Source organism: Scyliorhinus canicula, chromosome 5, assembly GCF_902713615.1.
Source record: "Scyliorhinus canicula chromosome 5, sScyCan1.1, whole genome shotgun sequence".
Classification (NCBI taxonomy): Eukaryota; Metazoa; Chordata; class Chondrichthyes; order Carcharhiniformes; family Scyliorhinidae; genus Scyliorhinus; species Scyliorhinus canicula.
The window spans coordinates 36,211,148-36,233,442 of NC_052150.1; the positions used below are offsets into that span (position 1 = coordinate 36,211,148).

At 47.6% G+C, this 22,295-nt stretch overlaps 1 protein-coding gene across 1 annotated transcript in view; it reads left to right on the top strand.

The window, feature by feature from the left end:
* Nucleotides 1-22,295, top strand: part of tgfbr2b (transforming growth factor beta receptor 2b) — a 93,406-nt gene that overhangs the window by 20,833 nt on the left and 50,278 nt on the right. Inside the window, exons 2-3 of the mRNA XM_038796903.1 lie at nucleotides 16,754-16,913; nucleotides 18,797-18,996. Of these exons, the coding sequence (XP_038652831.1) occupies nucleotides 16,754-16,913; nucleotides 18,797-18,996 (360 nt within the window). The remainder of the gene's footprint in view (nucleotides 1-16,753; nucleotides 16,914-18,796; nucleotides 18,997-22,295) is intronic.

A 22,295-nucleotide genomic window follows, 5' to 3' on the forward strand; every position in this document is an offset into this window, starting at 1 on the left:
TTCTCTCACATGGATGTAAAGGTTTTCACGGCATATGCTTGGCAGATGCAGTATAATGTGGATAAGTGTGAGGTTGTCCACTTCGGTAGCAAAAATAGCAAGTCAGATTATTACTTGAATGGATATTAATTGAGAGCGGTGGATACTCAGCGAGACCTCGTACATCAGGCACTGAATGCAAGGACGCAGGTACAGCAGGTGGTAAAGAAGGCATATGGTATGTTGGCCTTTATAGCGAGTGGATTTGAGTACAGGAATAGGGAATGTTTTACTGCAATTGTACAGGGCATTGGTGAGGCCACACCAGGGGTATTGTGTGCAGTTCAGGTGTCCTTATCTGAGGAAGGATGTTCTTGCTATGGTGGAAGTGCAGCAAAGGTTTATCAGGCTGATTTCTGGGATGGCGGGACTGTTATATGTGGAGCGATTAAGTCGGTTAGGATTATGTTCATTTAGAAGAGTGAGAGGGGATCTCATTGAAACTTTAAAAATTCGAACAGGATTAGATGGTTAGATTCAAAAAGAATGTTCCCGATGGTGGGGGAGTCCAGAACTAGGGGTCATAGTTTGAGGATAAGGGGTAAACCTTTTAGGATCAAAGTGAGGAGAAATTTCTTCACCCAGAGAGTGGTGAGCCCATGGAATTCACAGCCACTGAAAGTAGCTGAGGCCAAAACGTTGTGAGATTTTAACAAGGAATTAGATATAGCTCTTGGAGCTAAAGGCACCAAGGGATTTGGGGGAAGGTTGGATTTAGGGTATTGAATTTGATGATTATAATGAATGGTGGAGCAGGCTCCAAGGGCCAAATGGCCTCCTCCTGTTTCTATGTTCTATGTATATTTGTATGTTTGGCACTATTTCAAAGATGAGCAGGGAGTTCTGTGTCCTGGTCAATATTTATCCCTCAACCAACATCACAAACAAAACAGATTCAGGTTATTAACATGGTGTTTGTAGGAATTGGATGTCCACAGATTGGCTGCCGCATCTTTCACATTACAACTGTGGATGTACTTCAAAAAGTACATCTTTAGGGCGGCATGTGGCACAGTGGATAGCACTGGGACTGCGGCGCTGAGGACCCGGGTTCGAATCCTGGCCCTGGGTCACTGTCCGTGTGGAGTTTGCACATTCTCCCCGTGTCTGCGTGGGTTTCACCCCCACGACCCAAAGATGTGCTGTTAGGTGGATTGGCCACGCTAAATTGCCCATTAATTGGGGGGAAAAAATAATTGGGTGCTCTTAAAATTTTTTTTTAAAGAATTACACCTTTGGTTGTAAGGCATTTTGGGATGTCCTGGGATGCACATTCTTTCTTTCGTTCCATAGCATGCTGATTACAGCGATTTTAAAACAGAATTGAAACATCAATTGGTCTGTGTCTATCATTAGGTTAAACGCTGCGATATTCCTTCAGGGTGTGAAACCTTCCAATGATTTCCTTTCTCCCACTTAAGGGCCGGGATTATCCCCCAACCGGCGGGTGGGCTGTACCGGCGCCAAAGAGCGGCGTGAACCACTCCGGCGTCGGGCCGCTTGGAAGTTGCGGGATCCTCCGCACTTCCGGGGCTAGGACGGCGCTGGAGTGGTTGGCGTCGCACCAACTGGTGCCGAAGGATCTCTGTGAGTTGGCGCATGCGTGGGAGCGCCAGCGTGTTCTGGCGCATGCACAGAACCGCTGCCGTGATCCCTGCATATGCGCAGGAGGTTTCTTCTCCACGCTGGCCATGGCGGAGCTTTACAGAGGCTGGCGCGGAGGGAAAGAGTTGCCCCTCCGCTAATGCCCGCCCGCAGATCAGTGAGCCCTGATCGCGGTCCAGGCCACTGTGGGGGCCCCCCAGGGCCGGATCACCCTGCGCACCCCCGAGGATTTCGCAGGCTGCCCTCAGAGCCAGGTCCCGCCGGTATGGACCTTGTGTATTTCATGCCGGCAGGTTCATCCGAAAATGGGCGGCCGCTTGGCCCATCGGGGCCCGGAGAATCGCCAGGGGGGGGGGGGGGGGCACTGCCAACGGCCCCCGACCGGCGCAACGTGATCCTCGCCCCTGCCAAAAAACCGGTGCCGGAGAATTCAGCAGCCAACGTCGGAGCGGCGGGGCGGGATTCACGCCGCCCTCCCAGCGATTCTCCGCCCGGCGGGGGGGGGGGGGGGTCGGAGAATCCCACCCAAGGTTTCTGATGTTATCTGAACCTCCTAAATCTGCCACAACCTTGAATACATCCACGGGTATCTTGTTTACAAAATGTGCAGCCTTTCTAATGTGACATCTTCAAAGATAATTGCACTGCTCACTGGGGTACTGAGCCTTTCAATGCCCGTCCTTACTGATTTACCCTGGGATTCCCAAGACTGCCAACCAACAGCACCCTGTTCCCCTGCAGTATAAATTGTTGTGGGAGTTTGAAATTTGGCATTCTTGTCCTGATGAGTGTAAGATAGAATTTACAATGCAGAAGGAGGCCATTCAGCCCATCGAGTCATCACCGGCCCTTGGAAAGAGCACCCTACTTCAGCCCACGCCTCGACCGTAAACCCAGTAAACCCCTCCTAACCTTTTGGACACTAGGGGCAATTTATCCAGGCCAATCCACCTAACTTACACATCTTTGGACTGTGGGAGGAAACCGGAGGAAACCCACGCAGACACAGGGAGAACATACAAATTCCACACAGTCACCCGAGGCCGGAATTGACCCGGGACCCTGGAGCTGTGAGGCAGCAGTGCCAACCACTGTGCCACCGTGCCGCCCCATGATAAGCTTCGACAACTTGTCTCTTTTCAGCAATATTCACGATATTGTAAAAGAAAGACTTTCATTTATAAAGTGGCATTTGTGACCTCAGGATTCCTGAAAGGGTTTATCAACCAACTAATTAATCTTCAAATATATTGTAATGTAGGGAACATCCAATGGCATCCAATTTGAAGATGCCACAAACATTGATGTCATAAATTGACACACAATCTGCTTAGTCATATTGGTGAATGGATAAATACTGACAGGAGGGCACCTGTATAATGGAGTGAGTTACCAGAGGAAACCTCCATTATAAATGTGGACGTAGGAATTTATATAATGAAAGAACTCGACAGGAAGTGAGAACAGATATCATTATATTAATTAATAAAGCAATACGCACTTCTTAATTTATCCTTACAATTGGAAATCAGAACTACAAATTAATTTGCTCATTAATCTCTCCTCAGACAAAATAGCATCTTTAGCATTGCTTTCTATTTTATTGAAATTACAATCTGTACAGAAATAGAGAGCAGAGATTGGAATTGTTTCTACCCTCTGGTTTTGATCATGGCCATAAAAGATGTGTGAAGAAAGAAAAAGAGAGACTCGCACTTATAAATACCTTATAGAATTTCTAGGCCAATTTTGAAATGTACGGTATGAACATAAAAGCAGCTGTGCACAAACATTCAGGCCACTGGTTGGCATTCCGGCCTGTACCATCCTGCTCCCAGCCTTCTTTCCTGGCAGAGGCAGGATGGATGGCAGAAGGAGAGGAAATGGCCAATTATGGTCTGTCATGAGATGTCAATTGGAATTTTTTGATCGGCCTGTGAGCCCCCCAGGACATTGGGAACTAGGCCAGCCACCTAAAAGCAGCCTCCCCGTGGCCAACTGGGGGAACCAGTGTTCCAGGCCCTCTTCATAATGGTAGCCCAGCTGAAACCAAGTTGCAGAGCGGTTGCCTCAAGTTGGAGGCGTTCTCTCGCTCGCACACTGTCTGGATCTCACTCTCACTTTCTCTCTCTCTTACCCGAACTGCATGACGCTGCTCCAGTCAATGGTACTCCAGCTTCCAGAACTCGGCCTCTGTTCTTAATTGGAAGGCGAGCAGTAATTGTCAGTAATTGGCCAATTTGGAAAAAAGCACTTCTGAGTGATTGGTTGGCATTTAATGCAGGCAAAAGGGGATCTCACCTGCTGGCTAGAAAATTAGACAGAGCCATGAATCATCTCCTTTGGGGACAGCCCCCCGCTTTGGCATTTGGGCAGCCAGTGTTGGGCTTTCTCTGAGGTCAAGTACCACAGGGAGAAAATCCGTCACCTGAGAGCTATCAGCCAATCAGAGGCTAACATCTGTCCGATGCAAGCAGCATCAGTGGGAGTGGTAAAAATGGAGGAGGTGTTCTGGGTGTTTTAAAAGACATTTAAGGTAGATAAGTCTCCTGGGCCTGATGGGATTTACCCCAGAATACAGATGGAAGCAATGGAGGAAATGTATAGGCCTTGTCTGACATCTTTGTATCCTCATTGGCTACAGCAGAGGTGGGCAAACTACGGCCCGCGGGCCGCATGCGGCCCGCCAAAGGTCTTTATGCAGCCCACCAAGATCAAGTCATAAAATTTTTTTTTTATTTTTTTAAAATAAGGTTAATTGGGGGGGGGGGGGGGGGGGGGGGGGGGGGGGTGCTGTTGGGTTACTGGTATAGGGTGGATACGTTGACTTGAGTAGGGTGATCATTGCTCGGCACAACATCGAGGGCCGAAGGGCCTGTTCTGTGCTGAACTGTTCTATGTTCTATGTTCTATATGAGCTGCCCAGAATCACAACCGGGTGAAGCGCCATTTTTGAAAAGTAGAGAAAAAGAGGGCTAAAGGCAGGATGCCGCCGGGGGAAGCGCTGAGGTATATGCCGCACGCTAATTGGTTACAACCGGGACTATTAATTAATATACTATGCGGCCCTTTAAAATTGTGAATTTCTGAATGTGGCCCTTGCACAGAAAAGTTTGCCCACCCCTGGGCTACAGTGAGATCCCAGAGGATTGGAGAATAACTAATGTGGTACCACTGTTTAAAAAAGGTAGCGAGGATAATCCAGGAAACTATAGGCCGGTGAACCTCACGTCGGTAGTAGGTAAATTATTGGAGAGAATAACAAGGGACGGGGCGGGATTCTCTGATCCTGAGGCTAAGTGTTGATGCCGTCGTAAACGCGTCGTATTTCTCAATGGCGTCAACATGCCCTCAGGAGCAGCAATCCCGACCCCTGCAGGGGACCAGCACGGCACTGGAGCGACCCACGCTGCTCCAGCTGCTTATCCCGGCGTCAGATGGGTGCCGCGGGTCTGGGCATGCGCAGTGGGACCGGCGGCATTGTGCGCATGCGCAGTGGGACTGGCGTCAGTGCACGCACGTGCAGTGGGAATTGCGCTAATGCGTGCATGCGCGGTGGCTCCCTTCTCTGCGCCGGCCCCGCCGCAACATGGCGTAGAGCTACAGGGGCCGGCATGGAACAAAAGAGGCCCCCAGCCCGAGAGGCCGGCCTGCCGATCGGTTGGCCCCGATCGCGGGCCAGGCCACAGCGAAGGCTTCCCCTAGCCCCGGTTGGACCCATATCACCCCTCACCAGGCTGCCCCCAGATGCATGCCGCTGATGTCCCGCCGGGTAAGACCACACATGGATGATGCCGGTGGGATTCGGATGTTTTATATGGCCGCTCGCCCCATCCCGGGTGGAGAATCGCTGGAGTACCGGTGTGGGGGCAGCGTCGCATGATTCGCGCCCGGCCCGGCGATTCTCCAGCCCGGCCTGCGAGAAACCCCACCCAAGATTTATACCCATTTGGAAACAAGTGGACTCATTAGCGATAGACAGCATGGTTTTGTGAAGGGAAGGTCGTGCCTCACTAACTTGATCGAGTTTTTTGAGGAGGTGACAAAGATAATTGATGAGGGGAGGGCGGTGGATGTTGTTTACATGGACTTCAGTAAAGCCTTTGACAAGGTCCCTCATGGCAGACTGGTACAAAAGGTAAAGTCACACGGGATTAGTGGTGAGGTGGGAAGATGGATACTGGCTCAGTCACAAGGCAAAGGGTAGCAGTAGAAGGGTGTTTTTCTGAATGGAACATTGTGACTTGTGGTGTTGCACAGTGATCTGTGCTGGGGCCTCTGTTGTTCATTAGTAAATATAAATGATTTGGAGGAAAATGTAGCAGGTCTGATTAGTAAGTTCGCGGATGACATCCAGGTTGTTGGAGTGGCAGATAGAGTTTTTTTTTTTTTTTTTATAAATTTAGAATATCCAATTCATTTTTTCCAATTAAGGGGCAATTTAATGTGGCCAATCCACCTAACCTGCACATCTTTTGGGTTGTGGGGGTGAAACCCACGCAGACACGGGGAGAATGTGCAAACTCCTCACAGACAGTGACCCAGGGCCGGGATTCGAACCCGGGTCCTCAGCGCCGTAGGCAGCAATGCTAACCACTGTGCCACCGTGCCGCCCTTGGCAGATAGAGTTGAGGATTGTCTGAGGATACAGCAGGACATTGGGCAGAGAAATGGCAAATGGAGTTTAATCCAGACAAATGTGAGGTAATGCATTTTGGTAGGTCTAATATAGAGGGGAACTATACCGTAAATGGCAAAACTCTTAAGATTATAGAGCGTCAGAGATCTGGGCGTGCAGGTCCACAGATCTTTGAACGTGCAACACAAGTGGACAAGCTAGTCAAGAAAGCATATGGAATGCTTGCCTTCATTGGACGGGGCATCGAGTATAAAAACTGGCAAAGTCATGCTACAGTTGTATAAAACCTTGGTACAGCCGCACTTGGAATATTGCACACAATTATGGTAGTGACACTTCCAGAAGGATGTGGAGACTTTGGAGCGGGTGTAGAGGAGGTTTACCGGGATGTTGCCGGGTAAGGAGAATGTTAGCTATGCGGAGGGGCTGAATAGACTCAAACTGTTTTATTAGAATGATGGAGGGTGAAGGGTGACCTGTTAGAGGTCTACAAGGTTATGAGGGGCATGGTTAGAGTTGATGTGCAGGAACTCTTTGCCAGGGTAGAGGGGTAGTCACTCGGGGGTGTAGGTTTAAGCTCCATGGGACAAAGTTTCGAGGAGATGTGCGAGGCATGTTTTTTACTCAGGATGGTGAGTGCCTGGAAAGCGTTGCCAGGGGAGGTTGTGGAAGCAGATACATTAGCAGCGTTCAAAAGGCATCTCAACAAAACATGGATAGATGGGTATAGAGGGATACGGCACTTGGAAGTGCTGAGGGTTTTGGTCAAGTTTGGTATCATGGCCAGTGCAGGCTTGGAGGGCCGAAGGGCCTGTTTCTGTGCTGTATTGTTCTTTGGTGGCAGCTGTCAGTAGTGCATCCTTAGAGAGACCTACGGTTGGCTAGGGACAGTACCATCGGGAAGTGAGGGGATCACCAGAGGGGCTGAGAAAGGTTGACAGCAAGCACAGAGGGGAAGTCTCTTTAATGCTGCTCCTTCTCTTCCCAATGAGGCACCGATTGTCTTTGAATGGGCGAACCTCAATGAGCCCACAAGCAGTCCCTACAACGGGTGCGATTTAACAAAAAAGAAATTTGGGCGCAAATAGTGGGGTCTTTCTCGGAGCCTGCAGCGCTGAGAACAACCCCTCTGTTAAACAGGATTTTGTTTTTTTGGGGGGGGCCTCTGTGTGGAGCACCCTTCCAAGGTCGCACTTACGTTCATTTTTAAATGCTGGTCTGATCTCTTGATCCCCCCCCCCCCCTCCACCCCCGTAGACTCCGGACCCCCAAGTGCTCCAGTTACCGATTAGGGGGTCCTCGAGCACTTCCTCACAAGGGCAGGGTTCCCCTAGGCCCATTCCCTGGCATGGCCCACCTGGCACCTTGGCACAGCCAGCCTGGCAACCTGACAGTGCCCTGCTAGCCTGGGCACTCTGGCCAATACAGGGTGGCACTGCAGGGTGGCACTTCTAGGGTGCCCAAGTGACAGTGCCAAGCTGCCAGACTGTCAGTGCCAATGTACCGGGGTGGTATCAAGGGTGCCACGGTACCACCCTGCCCAGAGCCCGAACCCCGGGGGCCTCCGATCTCCTGCGAGACCTCCCCAATTGCTGTTATGCCTGGCCCACATTTGTGGAAACCAGTGCTAAACCTTGTCACGGTGAGGTCTCCAGGCGTGGGCATTTGATCCCGGGCCTTGTGGATACTCCGGCGCAGATATATTTAAGTGAGGCTAAGTCCACATTTAAATAAGCAAATCTCGATCCTGCCCAGTGAGGGCGAGATCCGGATCGTGATGTCTCACAAGATCTCATTAGATCTCGTGAGGCATCCCGAGCGTCGTAAATCCCGCGGGCGGCCCTCGTGAGATTTAATGGCCTCGTCACGTCACCGAATCGGGTGCGATGAGGCCATTTAATCGGGCTCTGGGTTTGTATTTTGGGCTTCCTGCGTGGTGACTGCCTCACCCACTGGTTTGAATAGCAGGATGAGGTCCTGAAGTGGGCATTAATTGCCCATTTAACAGTCCCAGTTGGTGCGGGTGGGAAGGCCGTTCTTGAGCCTTCCTGCTCCAAATTTAATCCGGGTAGAAGCAGAAGATGGCGGTCCGCTCCTCCCACCCTCCTGCCTTCTTTAAATGCTTTGGGGGACGGTACTAAATTCCACCCTGTTCCAGTGACCCCTATGTAACCCTGACCCCGAGCCCTAACCCAAAAGGCAAAATCCTCCCTATAGTCTGTTGTCAAGCAGGATATGCGACAATCAAACTGCAGGCAGCAAGGTCCACAAACAACATTAGCTCGTAATGAGAAAATCTGCTTCAGTGATTGAGGAATCAATATTTGCCAGGCCACCAGAGAGAAATGTCCCCTTTGAAATTGTACAGGTGAGAGACTTCCAGATCCACAAAAGGTTATGTGATGACAGCAACCTCTGCTGACCCATACGCGACCAAATCTCTTCTTCCACTTCATTTTAGCCCGTGGTTTGCTGCTCTGGAAGAACACACTGATGAATGTATGCCTGAATTCCCACTTGGGCCATTAATAAAGGGTTCAAGCCTGCATTTACTCCTTTTCCTACTGAGTGCAACTTCAGTGCAGAGAAACCCTAGCAAATAAGTGGGAAACGCAGCAAAGCCAAGCGCAAATCTTTTTGGAAGCAGCCACAATTAAAATGACGGGGCTGTCACTCTTATTTCAGAATTGCAGAAACAGTTGATTTTTAAAAAAAATGCTGATCAGTGATTTAATTGAAGTTGTCACTTGAGATCCAAGTCTGTCCAAAAAGCTGGTTGAAATTAGTGTTTCTTTCCAAAACAACATTTTTTTTTGTATTTTGACAATCTGGTGATTTAAAAAAAAAAAAATTTGCTGACACCTCAACAAGAACTTGCAGAAGAAAAAGGTAGTGTCACGTGACACACAGGGCGTTGTTTCCTTCTAAGGATTTATATATAGCCTCTTAAGGAATTCCATTGCTGTGTTGGAGCAGGCCATTGGAGCTCTGCATTCTCCTCTGGGACTTGCGCTGGCTTGTCCTCTGATTGCCAACTCTGTTCAAACAGGAGACAGCTGCAGTAATCTTTTCAGCAGCGTGAAGGATGCAGGCAAAACAGAATTGACTTGTTTGCCCGGCCCCATGGAGTGTCACCACTGCCTGATATCCTGGGGACCCCAACAGGGAGAGTGTACGTAAGGCACTGTTTTCTTTCCACAACTACCTAGCCCTCCTCCCAAGCCCCCCCCCCCCCCCCCCCCCCCCCCACACACACACGCAGACTCTTCTTGGAAGATGTTGATCAATGGGCAGAAACTGTGGCCATTAGACCTCTTGTACTTCCACTCGCAGTGATCTGCGGAAGATATCGCTTTCAGACAGCAACCTGAACAATGTCACAAACTTTAAGCAGACCATTTGTCTCTTAGCCCACTAACTCCGTCATCAGCATGAGGTAGGGACCATGTCTTGATTAACAATAGGATTAGGGGTTATGGGGAGAAGGCAGGAGAATGGGGGTGAGAAAATATCAGCCATGATTGAATGGCGGAGCAGACTCGATGGGCTGAGTGGCCTAATTCTGCTCCTATGCCTTATGGTCTTATGTTGCATTACCCAGGGCCAGAGTAATCTTCCGGACTAAAAACAGAAAATGTTGGGGCGGTTCAGCAAGTCTGGCAGCATTTGTGGAGAGAGAAACAAAGTTAGCATTTCCAATGTGTGTAACTGAATGGCTCTGAAGAAGGATGCATGATAAAAAGGAAGGCTTGCATTTATATAGCGCCTTCCACAACCGCCAGACATAAAACGTTTCTGAAGTGTTGTTGCTGTTGTAATGTAAGGAGCGTGGCAGCCAGTTTGTGTGCAGACAGCTCTTACAAACAGCAATTTGTGTTTTTTGTGATTTTGACTGAGGGATAAGTATTGACCAGAACACCAGTGATAACTCCCCTGCTTTTCTTAAATGAAGTGTAGTGTCCATCTAGGTTCTGAGTGCAGCCCACAGGACATTTTGTAGACTGCTGCCCATGCGCAGAGTTGCCACATTCCACTGGTTTCCATCCGTGTAGTTTTTTTTCCTATCGGTATCATAGATCATAGAATTTACAGTGCAGAAAGAGGCCATTCGGCCCATCGAGTCTGCACCGGCCCTTACAAAGAGCAACCCACTCAAGCCCACGTATCTACCCTATCCCCGCAAGCCAGCAACCCCCACTTAACCTTTTTCCACACTAAGGGCAATTTAGCATGGCCAATCCACCTAACCCGCACATCTTTGGGCTGTGGGAGGAAACCGGAGCACCCGGAGGAAACCCACGCAGACTCGGGGAGAACGTGCAGACTCCTCACAGACAGTGACCCAGTCGGTAATCGAATCTGGGACCCCGGAGCTGTGAAGCAATTGCGCTAACCACTATGCTACCGTGCTGCCCTATGGCTGAAGTGATTCAGGTAAAGCAAGGGTGCGGGAAGCAATATGTGTTGCTAATTGCAGACAACATTGACCGTGTAAACCATACACTCCTGCACCCAATCAAAATGTAAATATTTCTATTGTTTTTAACATTTGAAGCTTTGGCAGTTCTATTAATATATAAATGATTAAGCGTTTTCTATAACTCGTTGTAAAATCTTTGGTGTGTGTTAAATGTATTCAATCTTATTCATGGGGTCTTGGTTAGTGAACAAACCCAATTTCAGTCTTGGGTCCACTGAGATGAAGGAGGCCCACCAGCCAGACAATTAGCCAAGGTTGCCCATCACTAGTTTAATGTCTCATCTGAAAGACAGCAACAATGCAGCAATCTATTAACCTAGATTTTTGTGCTCCAGTTCTGGCATGACATTTGTGTGGGACAGGCTGTAGGAGCAATAGGAGTTTTTCCCAGACTTTCCTTCCTGTGAGACTTTGTGGGAACCCAGGCTCTAGTAACAGCAGACAGCAATCTCCTTGTATGAGGGAATCATCAGTAAATGGAACATCTCAGCATTGTCAGGATGTTATGAAAATGATTTACATTATATCAAGGCGCACATCTTACGGATGATGGGAAGGATATCATTGAGACCGTGGTCCTATCAGATATAGGGTGTAGAGCATCCTACAGAACCTGGGAGTCAGGATAAAAGTTGATGTCCACCTTGGTAACACTTGCACGTCTGAATTAGAAAACAAAAGGTTCAAATCGCACTCCCAGAGTCTTGGGTGCACAATTTTGGCTGACACTCCAGTTCTGAGGGAGTGTAGCACCGTTGAAAATGCCTCATGTGCAGATAAGAAATTAAACTGCTGTTCCATCTGCTCACTCAATCAGGGGTGTAAAGGATTCCATGGCACTATTTCCAAGAGCAGCAGTTTTCTCCTCTGTCTTGGTCAATATTGGCCTCGCAAGCATGAAGACAGATTAAAAGGTTGTTGTCACAGAGCTAATTTGTTGGATCTTGCTGTGTATAAACTGCCTGCCACCTTTCTTACTTTTAAAACACTTGCTATGGTCCGGTGAGGGGAGTTTGCGTGACTTCGCTCTTTTCCCTCTGCTCATTTGACCTCAACAGATTTTTTTTTTAGAAACGGTATTTTTGCCAATTCATTGAGTGTTTATTGTTTACGTGCAATGATCCATCAGACAGTTTTTCTTTTGTTTTAACAAAGGAAGATTATTATACTTATCCCGACCTAAATCAAAATAATATTTGCTCTGACTTTCTCACACACACACACATATTCAAAGTTCACGCACACAAATAGATTACAGTCGGGAAGGATGGATCAATCAAATGTAAGTCTGGAGAAATAAAATTGTTTTTTGGTTTGTGGAGGCTGGTGATTCCGCTGACTTCAGGCTGTGGCTGGTGGTCTTGCGACTTTCCCTCGGTGGTCCCGATGCTCCTGGTACCATGGTGATTTAAATAAGTAAATGGCTGGTTTGGTTGTCTTCCTGAAGACAGTGGTGTGGGGTTGATTGCCTTCACGAGGTCTCTGCCTGGGTCTCTGCCAAGTTGGGTTGGAGAGAGGGTGAGGAGGGAGGGCCGCCTTGTGGACTTCTCTGATCAGTAGCTTGGCTGCTTGTCCTCTTACTGCAGAGGAAGCAGAAACTTAAATGCATAAAGGGTGGGCCTGTCACATGACTGCCACCCAATGATTCAAACATGGCCGTTATTCGTGTATTGCGCCTTATAATTGTTATATCTTTAGACTAACAGTGCTGAAGCACATGGGTTTAATGCAAGATGAACAAAGGTTTATTGAATAGGTCTTCACTGTACAAGCTTTGGCTCTAGGCTCCCTCAACAGATCTCAACCCCACAACCCAAAGAAGTGCAGGGTAGGTGGATTGGCCACGCTAAATTGCCCCTTAATTGAAAAAAAATGAATTGGGGACTTTAAATTTATTTTTTAAAAAAGAACATTTATTGCCTAACATTGCAGCTTCAACTTAAATCAGAGTTTGAAAAAGAAGAACTGAAGATCAATATAAATCCACATAAAGTCCTAACTTCCAATCTCTGATTGTAGCCCCTAATATTCCAGAAATTGTTTAAGTTGCTTCAAGAACCCCCGTTTTTTTGTGGTTATTCTTCAAACTGTTTAATCAAATCAGAGCTACGTTTTCTCTGAAGTGATTCGTAGCATTCATAGTATTACAACTTTAGTGATGCAGAGTCATCTGTTTAAAGATAAATTCCTTGAGACTGAGTCACTCTTGACTTAGCCAATGAACTGCAACAATCTTGCATGTTCACTGGTTAAACAGGAAGGGGACTGGTTAATATTCACAATCAATATAAACTGCTTCCTGCCAGTGCTCAAGACATTCTGCACACTCGGCACTTTGGTCACTGGGCTGGTCACTTGAGTTAGTCACCTGACAATTCTAGGTTTCACTGAGGCTTGATTATAATAGTGCTCGTGTTATTTATATCATAAAATCTCTTTAGAATTTGTTGATGAAAGCTGACTATGGGCGATAGAGTTTGACAATGGGCCATCAAATGCTATCTATCAAATAGTGCTGGGCCCCAGGCTGTGGACAGACCTGGAAATGTCGAGCTTATCACTCAGGATGTGATGCCCAAGAGCCGTGGCAGGTTTACAGCTTGACATTTAGTGTTCTCAGAATTATTAAATATTAAACAGTGGCTCATTTCCTGAGGCAAATGGGAAAGCTCAGGATAAAATTAGTTCATCATTACCTGGCCTTATGTAATATAACCTTGACTGCTCTGTTGAAGGGTTCTAGGATCAGGTAATTTGGATTTATTTGCAATCTTCCTGGCCTCTCACCATATATCGTCAGAAGTCTTGGATTACAGAAATATTTTTTTTTTTATAAATTTAGATTAGCCAATTATTTTTTCCAATTAAGGGGCAATTTAGCGTGGCCAATCCACCTACTCTGCACATTTTTGGGTTGTGGGGGCGAAACCCACGCAGACACGGGGAGAATGTGCAAACTCCACACGGACAGTGACCCAGAGCCGGGATCGAACCTGGGACCTCAGCGCCGTGAGGTGGTTGTGCTAACCACTAGGCCACCGTGCTGCCCGATTACAGAAATATTAATTACACATCCAAAATCTTTCAGCATCATCAAAAGCAACTGAAACTCATTACTGATGCGCCATGCGTGTTAGAGATGAATGAACTATTCCTGAGTTCTTACACTAGTGCGTATCACTCAGGTTAGCTGCTGCACTTTGACTTTTGAGGATAAGAGAAGTTTCTGCGGCTATGTTGCTGTGCATCCTGTCTGTAACAGGAAATGCATGTCATATATTATCAAATCCAAATTGGGCATTGTTACATTCATGCCATTGAATGTGTGGCAGTTGTTGGTGAGGGATGCACAGCGTTTGCCAATTTACTCGCCGTTCTGCTTTTGGGGAAATTCTACTTGTGAACAAACCTGCAAACCGGGTTTTAATGTCCTTCTTCGCAACGCACAAAAATAAAACAGTGGCCAGTTGGACTTCAGACTGTGTGTGAGTTTTATGTCCTCCCCGGAGCATTGGCATAGTTTTAATGTGATGGTACAGATTGTCTGGCAGAAATGTGTTTGAATAATTTTTCTAAGACTGGACGGTTCAAACTGTTCTGTCTGGCATTGGGTAAAATTGTGGGAGTAATTCCCTGCCCACGTTGTGCCCGGCAAACATCCCTCTATTCCAAGAGAATAACAGGCGAGCCCCAACCTGGATTCGGAGCAGGGGGTGAATGGAGCGCGATGCTCCCAGCTCAAGGAATCTGGTGCAAACTGGTTCACACCCTCGCTGGGGGCCAACAAGATGAGCATGGCCGGAATTCTCCGGCCGTTTATGCAAGCAAGATTCCTGCTTCCCGTTCACAGACATGCCCTGCCATGGGTTTGCAGTAGGGTGGTTTCAATGGGAAATCCCATTGACAGCAGCAGAGTCAGAGAATCCAGAGAACACGCGGCCGGGAGGCCGGAGAATTAAAGGAGCATTTAAATGTGCTCAGACCATTTGAAGCCAGAGACCCCAGCTCCTGGCACTGCTGGTGTCACCTGGGCACCCTGGCAGTGCCAGCCTGGCACCTTGGCAGAGCCACCTGGGTGCGCTGTGTGTGGCCGTGCCGAGTGCCCTGCTTGGGTATTATGGGGGGGGGGCGCATAGGGGGCCTCCATTTTAAAATGCTGACCTGATCTCTTGCTACACTGAAGAGTTCCAGTGAGGCCATGTGCGGCCTCGGCTGAGGCCCCTGATACAACGCGAGTTGGCTGCGAGCACCCAGAAACATGCTGCTAAACGCGCTCACTATGGGACTTTGTTCCCAATTAGTTGAATCGCGCCCCGAGTCATGTTTTGGGAGAATTCCACCCTGTGTCTTTGTTTCCCAATCCCTGGAATTACTCAATAGGTCACCATCATTGCTGCCTCATGATGGGGAGGACCCGGATTCGATCCTGCCCCCAGCCCCGGGTCACTGTCCATGTGGAGTTTGATGTAGAGATGCCGACGTTGGACTGGGGTGAGCACAGTAAGAAGTCTTACAACACCAGGTTAAAGTCCAACGGGTTTGTTGCAAACACTAGCTTTCGGAGCACTGCTCCTTCCTCAGGTGAATGGCGGAAGGAGGAACCTGAGGAAGGAGCAGTGCTCCGAAAGCTAGTGTTTGTAACAAACCTGTTGAACTTTAACCTGGTGTTGTAAGACTTTGTACCTTCTCCCCCAGTCTGCATGGATCTCACCCCCACAACCCAAAAAGATGTGCACTGGCCACGCTAAATTGCCCCTTAATTGGAAAAAAAGGAATTGGGTACTCTAAATTTATATTTAAAAAGTACTGATGCAGGCATGGAAATGTTGAACTCAGTCCTCAGTTATAAATGTTGTCCCACATTCTTAGGTAGAGTAATGATGCCCACTCAGAATTTCTGCTGTGTTGAGGTGATCTGAATAGTGGTCAACTCTGCCCCAATTCATAATAGTAGTATCATCGGAACTTATGAACACTCTGGTAATGTAGGCATTGTAGCTTAGTAGTTCAATGCTATCACAGCCGTTTTTCAAACACTGCAGGGTATGGAGAGCAGGGAGGAGATGGTCATTCCAAGCCAGAAGTGAGTGAACTGATCCCAAGATCTGACACTAGTGCATCGCTCAGGTTGCCCAATGAATTATACAGCTACCCTTTCACTGGCAGCCTTATCAGTAAAGGGAAAAAATGGTACGCTGTGCCCACACCTTAAATAGGTGATGGGCTCTTTGCATATGCCAACATCATTGGTTTGCCTCAGAGGAACCCAACACTGGTTGCACTCAGGAAAACAAATTCTGCACATGGGCTAAGGGCTGGAATTCCTTAATGGAATATTTTCAAGCCACAGCCACCACGCTAAGTGATTGAAATATGTTTGCTCGAATGTAGAGCTTAAGAGGTGCAGGAGTGCTGCTAGTCTACTGCCCCCCCCCCCCCCCCCCACCTCCCATGCCTCATCCATCCATCGCCTAACACGCCCTCCTCACGTACCTGGAGACTGCTGCAATGTTAGTGACTATTCTAGTGTCTGTGTCTATTCAGCTGCTAGTGTCTATTCAGCAGCTCTACCGCTCAGTGGGCCCAAGGCCTATTGCAGGAAGACTACCAGGGACTGGATAACTTGCAGACCTGCATATTCATTCTGATCAGTTGCCTGTTGGAACTGGCTGCATGCAAATTGGCTTCTGAAGCACTGTGGGATGATCAAAGGACTTCAGAGGCACTTCATAAGTGCAAGTATCTTTTTTTTCTGTGGACGTGGGAGTTTTTTCTGAGTTATCAGATGGCAGTCACAAGCTGAGCTCTGTTGTGGAGGTACACAGTAGCCCCTTCATTCCCAATTGTCAATTTGGGGCATAGGGCGGTGAAGTATCATTTTTAAAGGAATGGATACATCAAAAAAAGTCAGCAGAACTATTATTTGTGGACGTCTGTGCAGATTGATTTGATCAGAAAGTTTAAAACTTGTTCTCTATTTTTTTTTCCAGCACAAGAGAAAAACTTCATGATGCTGCCCTATTCGCCGGTTAACCTTTGCCGGTTCTGTGACATCGAGCTCACTGATTGCACCGACAGTGGTGTCTGCGTTGTTAACTGCAGCATCAACTCCTTCTGCGAGAAGAAGGAAGAAGTGTGTGTCTCGATCTGGTAAGGGCCCCTGCCCTCTTCACAATCCATTCTGATTTCAGTACATTTGGCGTCTCCATCGCTCAGGGTGTTTTATGTTTTGCTGTTCAGAGCGACGTAAGAGATCTCGCAGTGCAATCTGAGGAAAAGCAGGGGAAGTTTTCCCGGTGTTTTGACCACCATTTGTCACTCGGCTAACACCTTAAATGGATGATCAAGTCATTTACCTCAGTGCTATTTTTGAGAGTTGGCCGTGTGCAAATTGACTGCCAAGTTTCCTACATGCCAAAAGTGCTTAATTGTTTGGGAAGTGCTTTGGGATGTCCTGAGGTGATGAAAGGTGATATAAATGCTAGTCTTTTGGACTGCAATCACTGTTAGTTGCTGGTAGTGGGTAATATTTGTTTTCTCGTCACCATGTAATCTTCTGTAGCTAGTGAAGTCAGGCTGGGGAAAGGATCATAATTGAAAGACCCATTTGTTTATTTAATTAATTATTGTTTATTTACTTATAACTCTAGTGAGGGGCCAAGGTCCACCATTTAGATCCAAGATCATATACCTATTGTATAGAAGGTGCCTGTCAAAGGCCGATGGTTTATGCAAAATAAGAGGTCCAACTACATAGTCCACAGGCCCTCTGGGATTAAATGAATTATGTCAACTGTGCCATAATAAGATACATTATTTTGCCTCAGGAAGGTTGAAGGGTAATCTAATCAAAGGGGTTAAAATTATAACAGGTTTCGATTGGACAGGTACAAGCATACATATGAATTAGGAGCAGGAATAGGTCACTTGGCCGTTCGAGCCTGCTCCGTCATTCAATAAGATCATGGCTGATCAAATTTTCATTAAATTTTTCCAATTAAGGAGCATTTTAGTATGGATAATCCACCTACCCTGCACATCTTTGGGTTGTGGGGGTGAGACTCACCCAGACACGGGGAGAATGTGCAAATTCCACACAGTGACCCGGGGCCGGGATCGAACCTGGGTCCTCGGTGCCGTGAGGCGGCAGTGCTAACTACTGCGCCACCGTGCCATCTCATGGTTGATCTAATTTTAACCTGAACTAGGCATACCCCGATTACCTTTCGCCCCCTTATTTATCAAGAATCCATCTAGCTCTGCCTTAAAATATTCAGACTCTGCCTACTGCCTCCACCCACTCTCTGACGAAGAGAAATCCGAAGTCTCTCAAACATTCCCTTCTCTCTGGGTGAGCCAATATTTTTAAACAGTGGCCCCTGGTCCTAGATTCTCCCACAAGAGGATGTGATACAAAGAGTCCTTTTTCCTCTGGTGAGAAGTCCTGAACATGGGAACACAAACGTATAATTAGAGCCAACCAATTAGGAATGAAATCAGGAAGCACTTTCCCACATCATGTATGGAGGATATGCGGAATTCTCTGGCAGGTCGGTACCTCGTTGCTCACCTTTATTCCATTAAAACCTATTGTTCTCAAGTCCAGAAGATTTCAATTGATCCCATGTATCCACCGCCTTCTTTGGGAAGCAAAATTAGATTTCCTCTATCCCTCAAACGACAAAGTGTTTCCGGCTTTCCCTCCTGAATGACCGATCTCTTAAATGTAAGATTTTGCCCTCTTGTTCTCGACACATGTAACTGAGCAAACAGTTTCTCTGGGCCGACCGTATCAAATCCCTTTAACTTTCTAAACTTGAGAGGGATAAAAAGTAGGCTGAGGCCTGTAGAGTTCACTGGGTTATTTTCTTGCCGACTTTTGGCACGTGATACCCAGGACTCAAAGTTGTATCGGGTCTCTTGCCTCCTGTAGCACATTCCGTACTTGGTCATCACAACGTTTGAGTAAGTCTCTTTCCCTGTTTCTCTTACACCTTTCATTTCAAGCACATCTGCATTATCTTAAACTTTAGGAGAAAGCAAGATACCAATGTAACCATAGAAACACTGTGCCATCATCGGGACATTCGTCTGTATGGACACCTGCTGGATGACTACAATAATACAGAATGTAAGATGAAAGAAAAGAAGGTCCCAGGCTCGTTGTTCTACATGTGCTCTTGCTCGTTGGAAGATGAATGCAACAGGCATCTGATATTTAATGACGATTTTGGTAAGTTGGTTCTGAAAATGAAACGCGTTTGTGGCTGTGATGTGTCTATGCTTTTCGCTAACCATATAAATGAAAGCACTAAACTGCAGGATAAATTAAAAACACATAGGGAGCCTTCCACTGGGGCCCTCCACTATCAGACGGCAACAAGGCACACCAGGACATGACTGCATGGCAGGCAAAGGCAAGAAGGTGAAATGTCTGCAACGGCAGCCCATACAGGAGATCCCGCCATGTGTGTGTGTGTTGTGTCCAGCAGATTTTTATTCACAACACATGACAATGGTTGGGAGCAGGAGTAGACCCTTCAGCCCCTCGATTCTGTCCTGCCATTCAATAAAATCTTTGCTGATGTTTGTGATCTCAACTCCTGTCTATCTCCATAACCCCTGACTCCCTGGCCAATCAGAAATCTATCTAACTCGACCCTGAATATATCCAGTAGCCCAGCCACAGTTCTCTGAGGAAAAGAATTTCACAGATTTAACGACCTTCAGAAAAAAATCATTCCTAATGTCAGGCTTAAATGGGGGACCTGTGATTTTCAAACTTTGTCCCTCTAGTTCTAGACTCGCCTACAAGGGGAAGCAACCTCTCAGAATCCACCCTGTCAAGTCCCCTTGATTTATTTCCGTTTCAATAAGATCGCCTCGCCAATGGCTAGAGGCCCAATCTGCTCAACCCTTTCTCCTCAGATATCCCCTTCATCCCAGGAATCTGTCCAGGGAATCAGTCACTCTACAAAGGACAGCACGGTAGCATGGTGGTTAGCATAAATGCTTCACAGCTCCAGGGTCCCAGGTTCGATTCCCGGCTGGGTCAAATTTTTTCTACCAAAGTGGTTAGCACAAATGCTTCACAGCTCCAGGGTCCCAGGTTCGAATCCCGGCTTGGGTCACTGTCTGTGTGGAGTCTGCACGTCCTCCCCGTGTGTGCGTGGGTTTCCTCCGGGTGCTCCGGTTTCCTCCCACAGTCCAAAGATGTGCGGGCTAGGTGGATTGGCCATACTTTTTAGGACACTACGGGCAATTTAGCAAGGTTAATGGGGGTTGTTGGGTTACGGGTATAGGGTGGATACGTGGGTTTGAGTATGGTGATTATTGCTCGGCACAACATCGAGGGCCGAAGGGCCTGTTCTGTGCTGTACTGTTCTATGTTCTAAAGGAAGCGTGAGAAGACACTGTTTGGATTTGTTTATTGCCACGTGTACCAAGGTACAGTGAAAAGTATTTTTCTGCGAGCAGCTCAACAGGTCATTAAGTACATGAAAAGAAAAGGAAATAAAAGAAAATACATAATAGGGCAACACAAGGTACACAATGTGACTACGTAACACCGGCATCGGGTGAAGCATGCAGGGGTGTAATGTTAATGAGGTCATTCCGTAAGAGGGCCGTTTAGGAGTCTGGTAACAGCGGGAAGAAGCTGTTTTTGAGTCCGTTCGTGCATGTTCTCAGACTTTTGTGTCTCCTACCCGAAGGAAGAAGTTGGAAGAGTGAATAAGCCATTTGGGAGGGGTCTGTGATTATGCTGCCCGCTTTCCCCAGGCAGCGGGAGGTGTAGATGGAGTCAATGGATGGGAGGCAGGTTTGTATGATGGATTGGGCTGTGTTCACGGCTCTCTGAAGTTTCTTGCGGTCTAGGGCCAAGCAGTTGCCATACCAGGCTGTGATGCAGCCAGATAGAATGCTTTCTGTGGTGCATCTGTAACAGTTGGTAAGGGTTAATGTGGACATGCCGAATTTCCTTAGTTTCCTGAGGAAGTATAGGCGCTGTTGTGCTCTCTTGGTGGTAGCGTCTACGTGGGTGGACCGGGACAGATTTTTGGAGATGTGTACCCCTAGGAATTTGAAACTGCTCACCATCTCTACCTCGGCTCCGTTGATGCTGACAGGGGTGTGTACAGTACTTTGCTTTCTGAAGTTAATGACCAGCTCTTTAGTTTTGCTGGCATTGAGGGAGAGATTGTTGATGCTGCACCACTCCACTCGGTTCTCCATCTCCCTCCTGTATTCGGACTCGTCGTTATTCGAGATCCAGCCCACTGTGGTCGTATCATCAGCAAACTTGTAGATTTTCCCACACAGTAATGTGTGTACAGGGAGTAGAGTAGGGGGCTAAGTACGCAGCCTTGCGGGGCTCCGGTATTGAGGACTATTGTGGAGGAGGTGTTGTTGTTTATTCTTACTGATTGTGGTCTGTGGGTTAGAAAGTCGAGGATCCTGTTGCAGTGTGAGGAGCCAAGTCCTAGGTTTTAGAGCTTTGATATGAGCTTGGCTGGGATTATGGTGTTGAAGGTGGAGCTATAGTCAATAAATAGGAATCTGATGTAGGAGTCTTTCTTGTCAAGATGCTGTAGGGATGAGTGTAGGACCAGGGAAATGGCGTCTACTGTGGATCGGTTGCGGTGGTATGCGAATTGCAGTGGATCAAGGTTTTCTGGGATTTTGGAGGTGATGCGCTTCATGACCAACCTCTCAAGGCACTTCATTACGAATTAAGTCAGGGCCACGGTAGACATTGAGGCACGTTGCCTGGTTCTTCTTTGGCACCGGTATGATGGTGGTCTTCTTGAAGCAGGTGGGGATCTCAGAGCGGAGTAGGGACAGGTTAAAGATGTCCGCGAACACATCTGCCAGCTGGTCTGCACAGGCTCTTGAGTGCACGACCAGGGATAACCGACCGGACCCGTCACCTTCCGAAGGTTCACTTTCAGGAAGGCAGATCATACTTCGGACAACTTCCCAAAATTTCTTGTGGACCATGAAGTGTTTTATAAGCGCAAGTCTCATTATTTGCAGCTGATATTTTATCGTGGGCTGTTTTGTAGCACACCCGGGCCTAGATTTTCTTCCTCAGGTCGGGTGCACAGAGTCTGGAGATTTCCGGCAGCATGGTAGACTCTAATTTACAAAAAAGGTGGAAGAAGGAAGGCTGGCAAGAAGGGCATTGGAATAGTCCGATCTAGAGGTAATAAAGGCATGAATGAGCAGCAGCAGACAAGCTGAGGCAGGGGCAGAGACAGGCAGTGTTACAGGAGTGGAAGCAACCTGTCGTGCTGACAGAAGGAAAAGGGGACTGAAAGTTCGGCTCCAGTTCAGATGAGATGCCAAGCTTATGAATGGTCTGATTCAGCATCAAACAGTTGCCATGGACAGGGATAGAGTCAATGATCAAAAACCCTGAAGCTGTGTCCGGGGCCGAGGGTAATGTTTTGGCCTTATTTGATCATCTCTTGCAATAATAATCGACGGACGAATGGTGTGTCGGATCAGACAATCGAGACAACAAATGTGGGT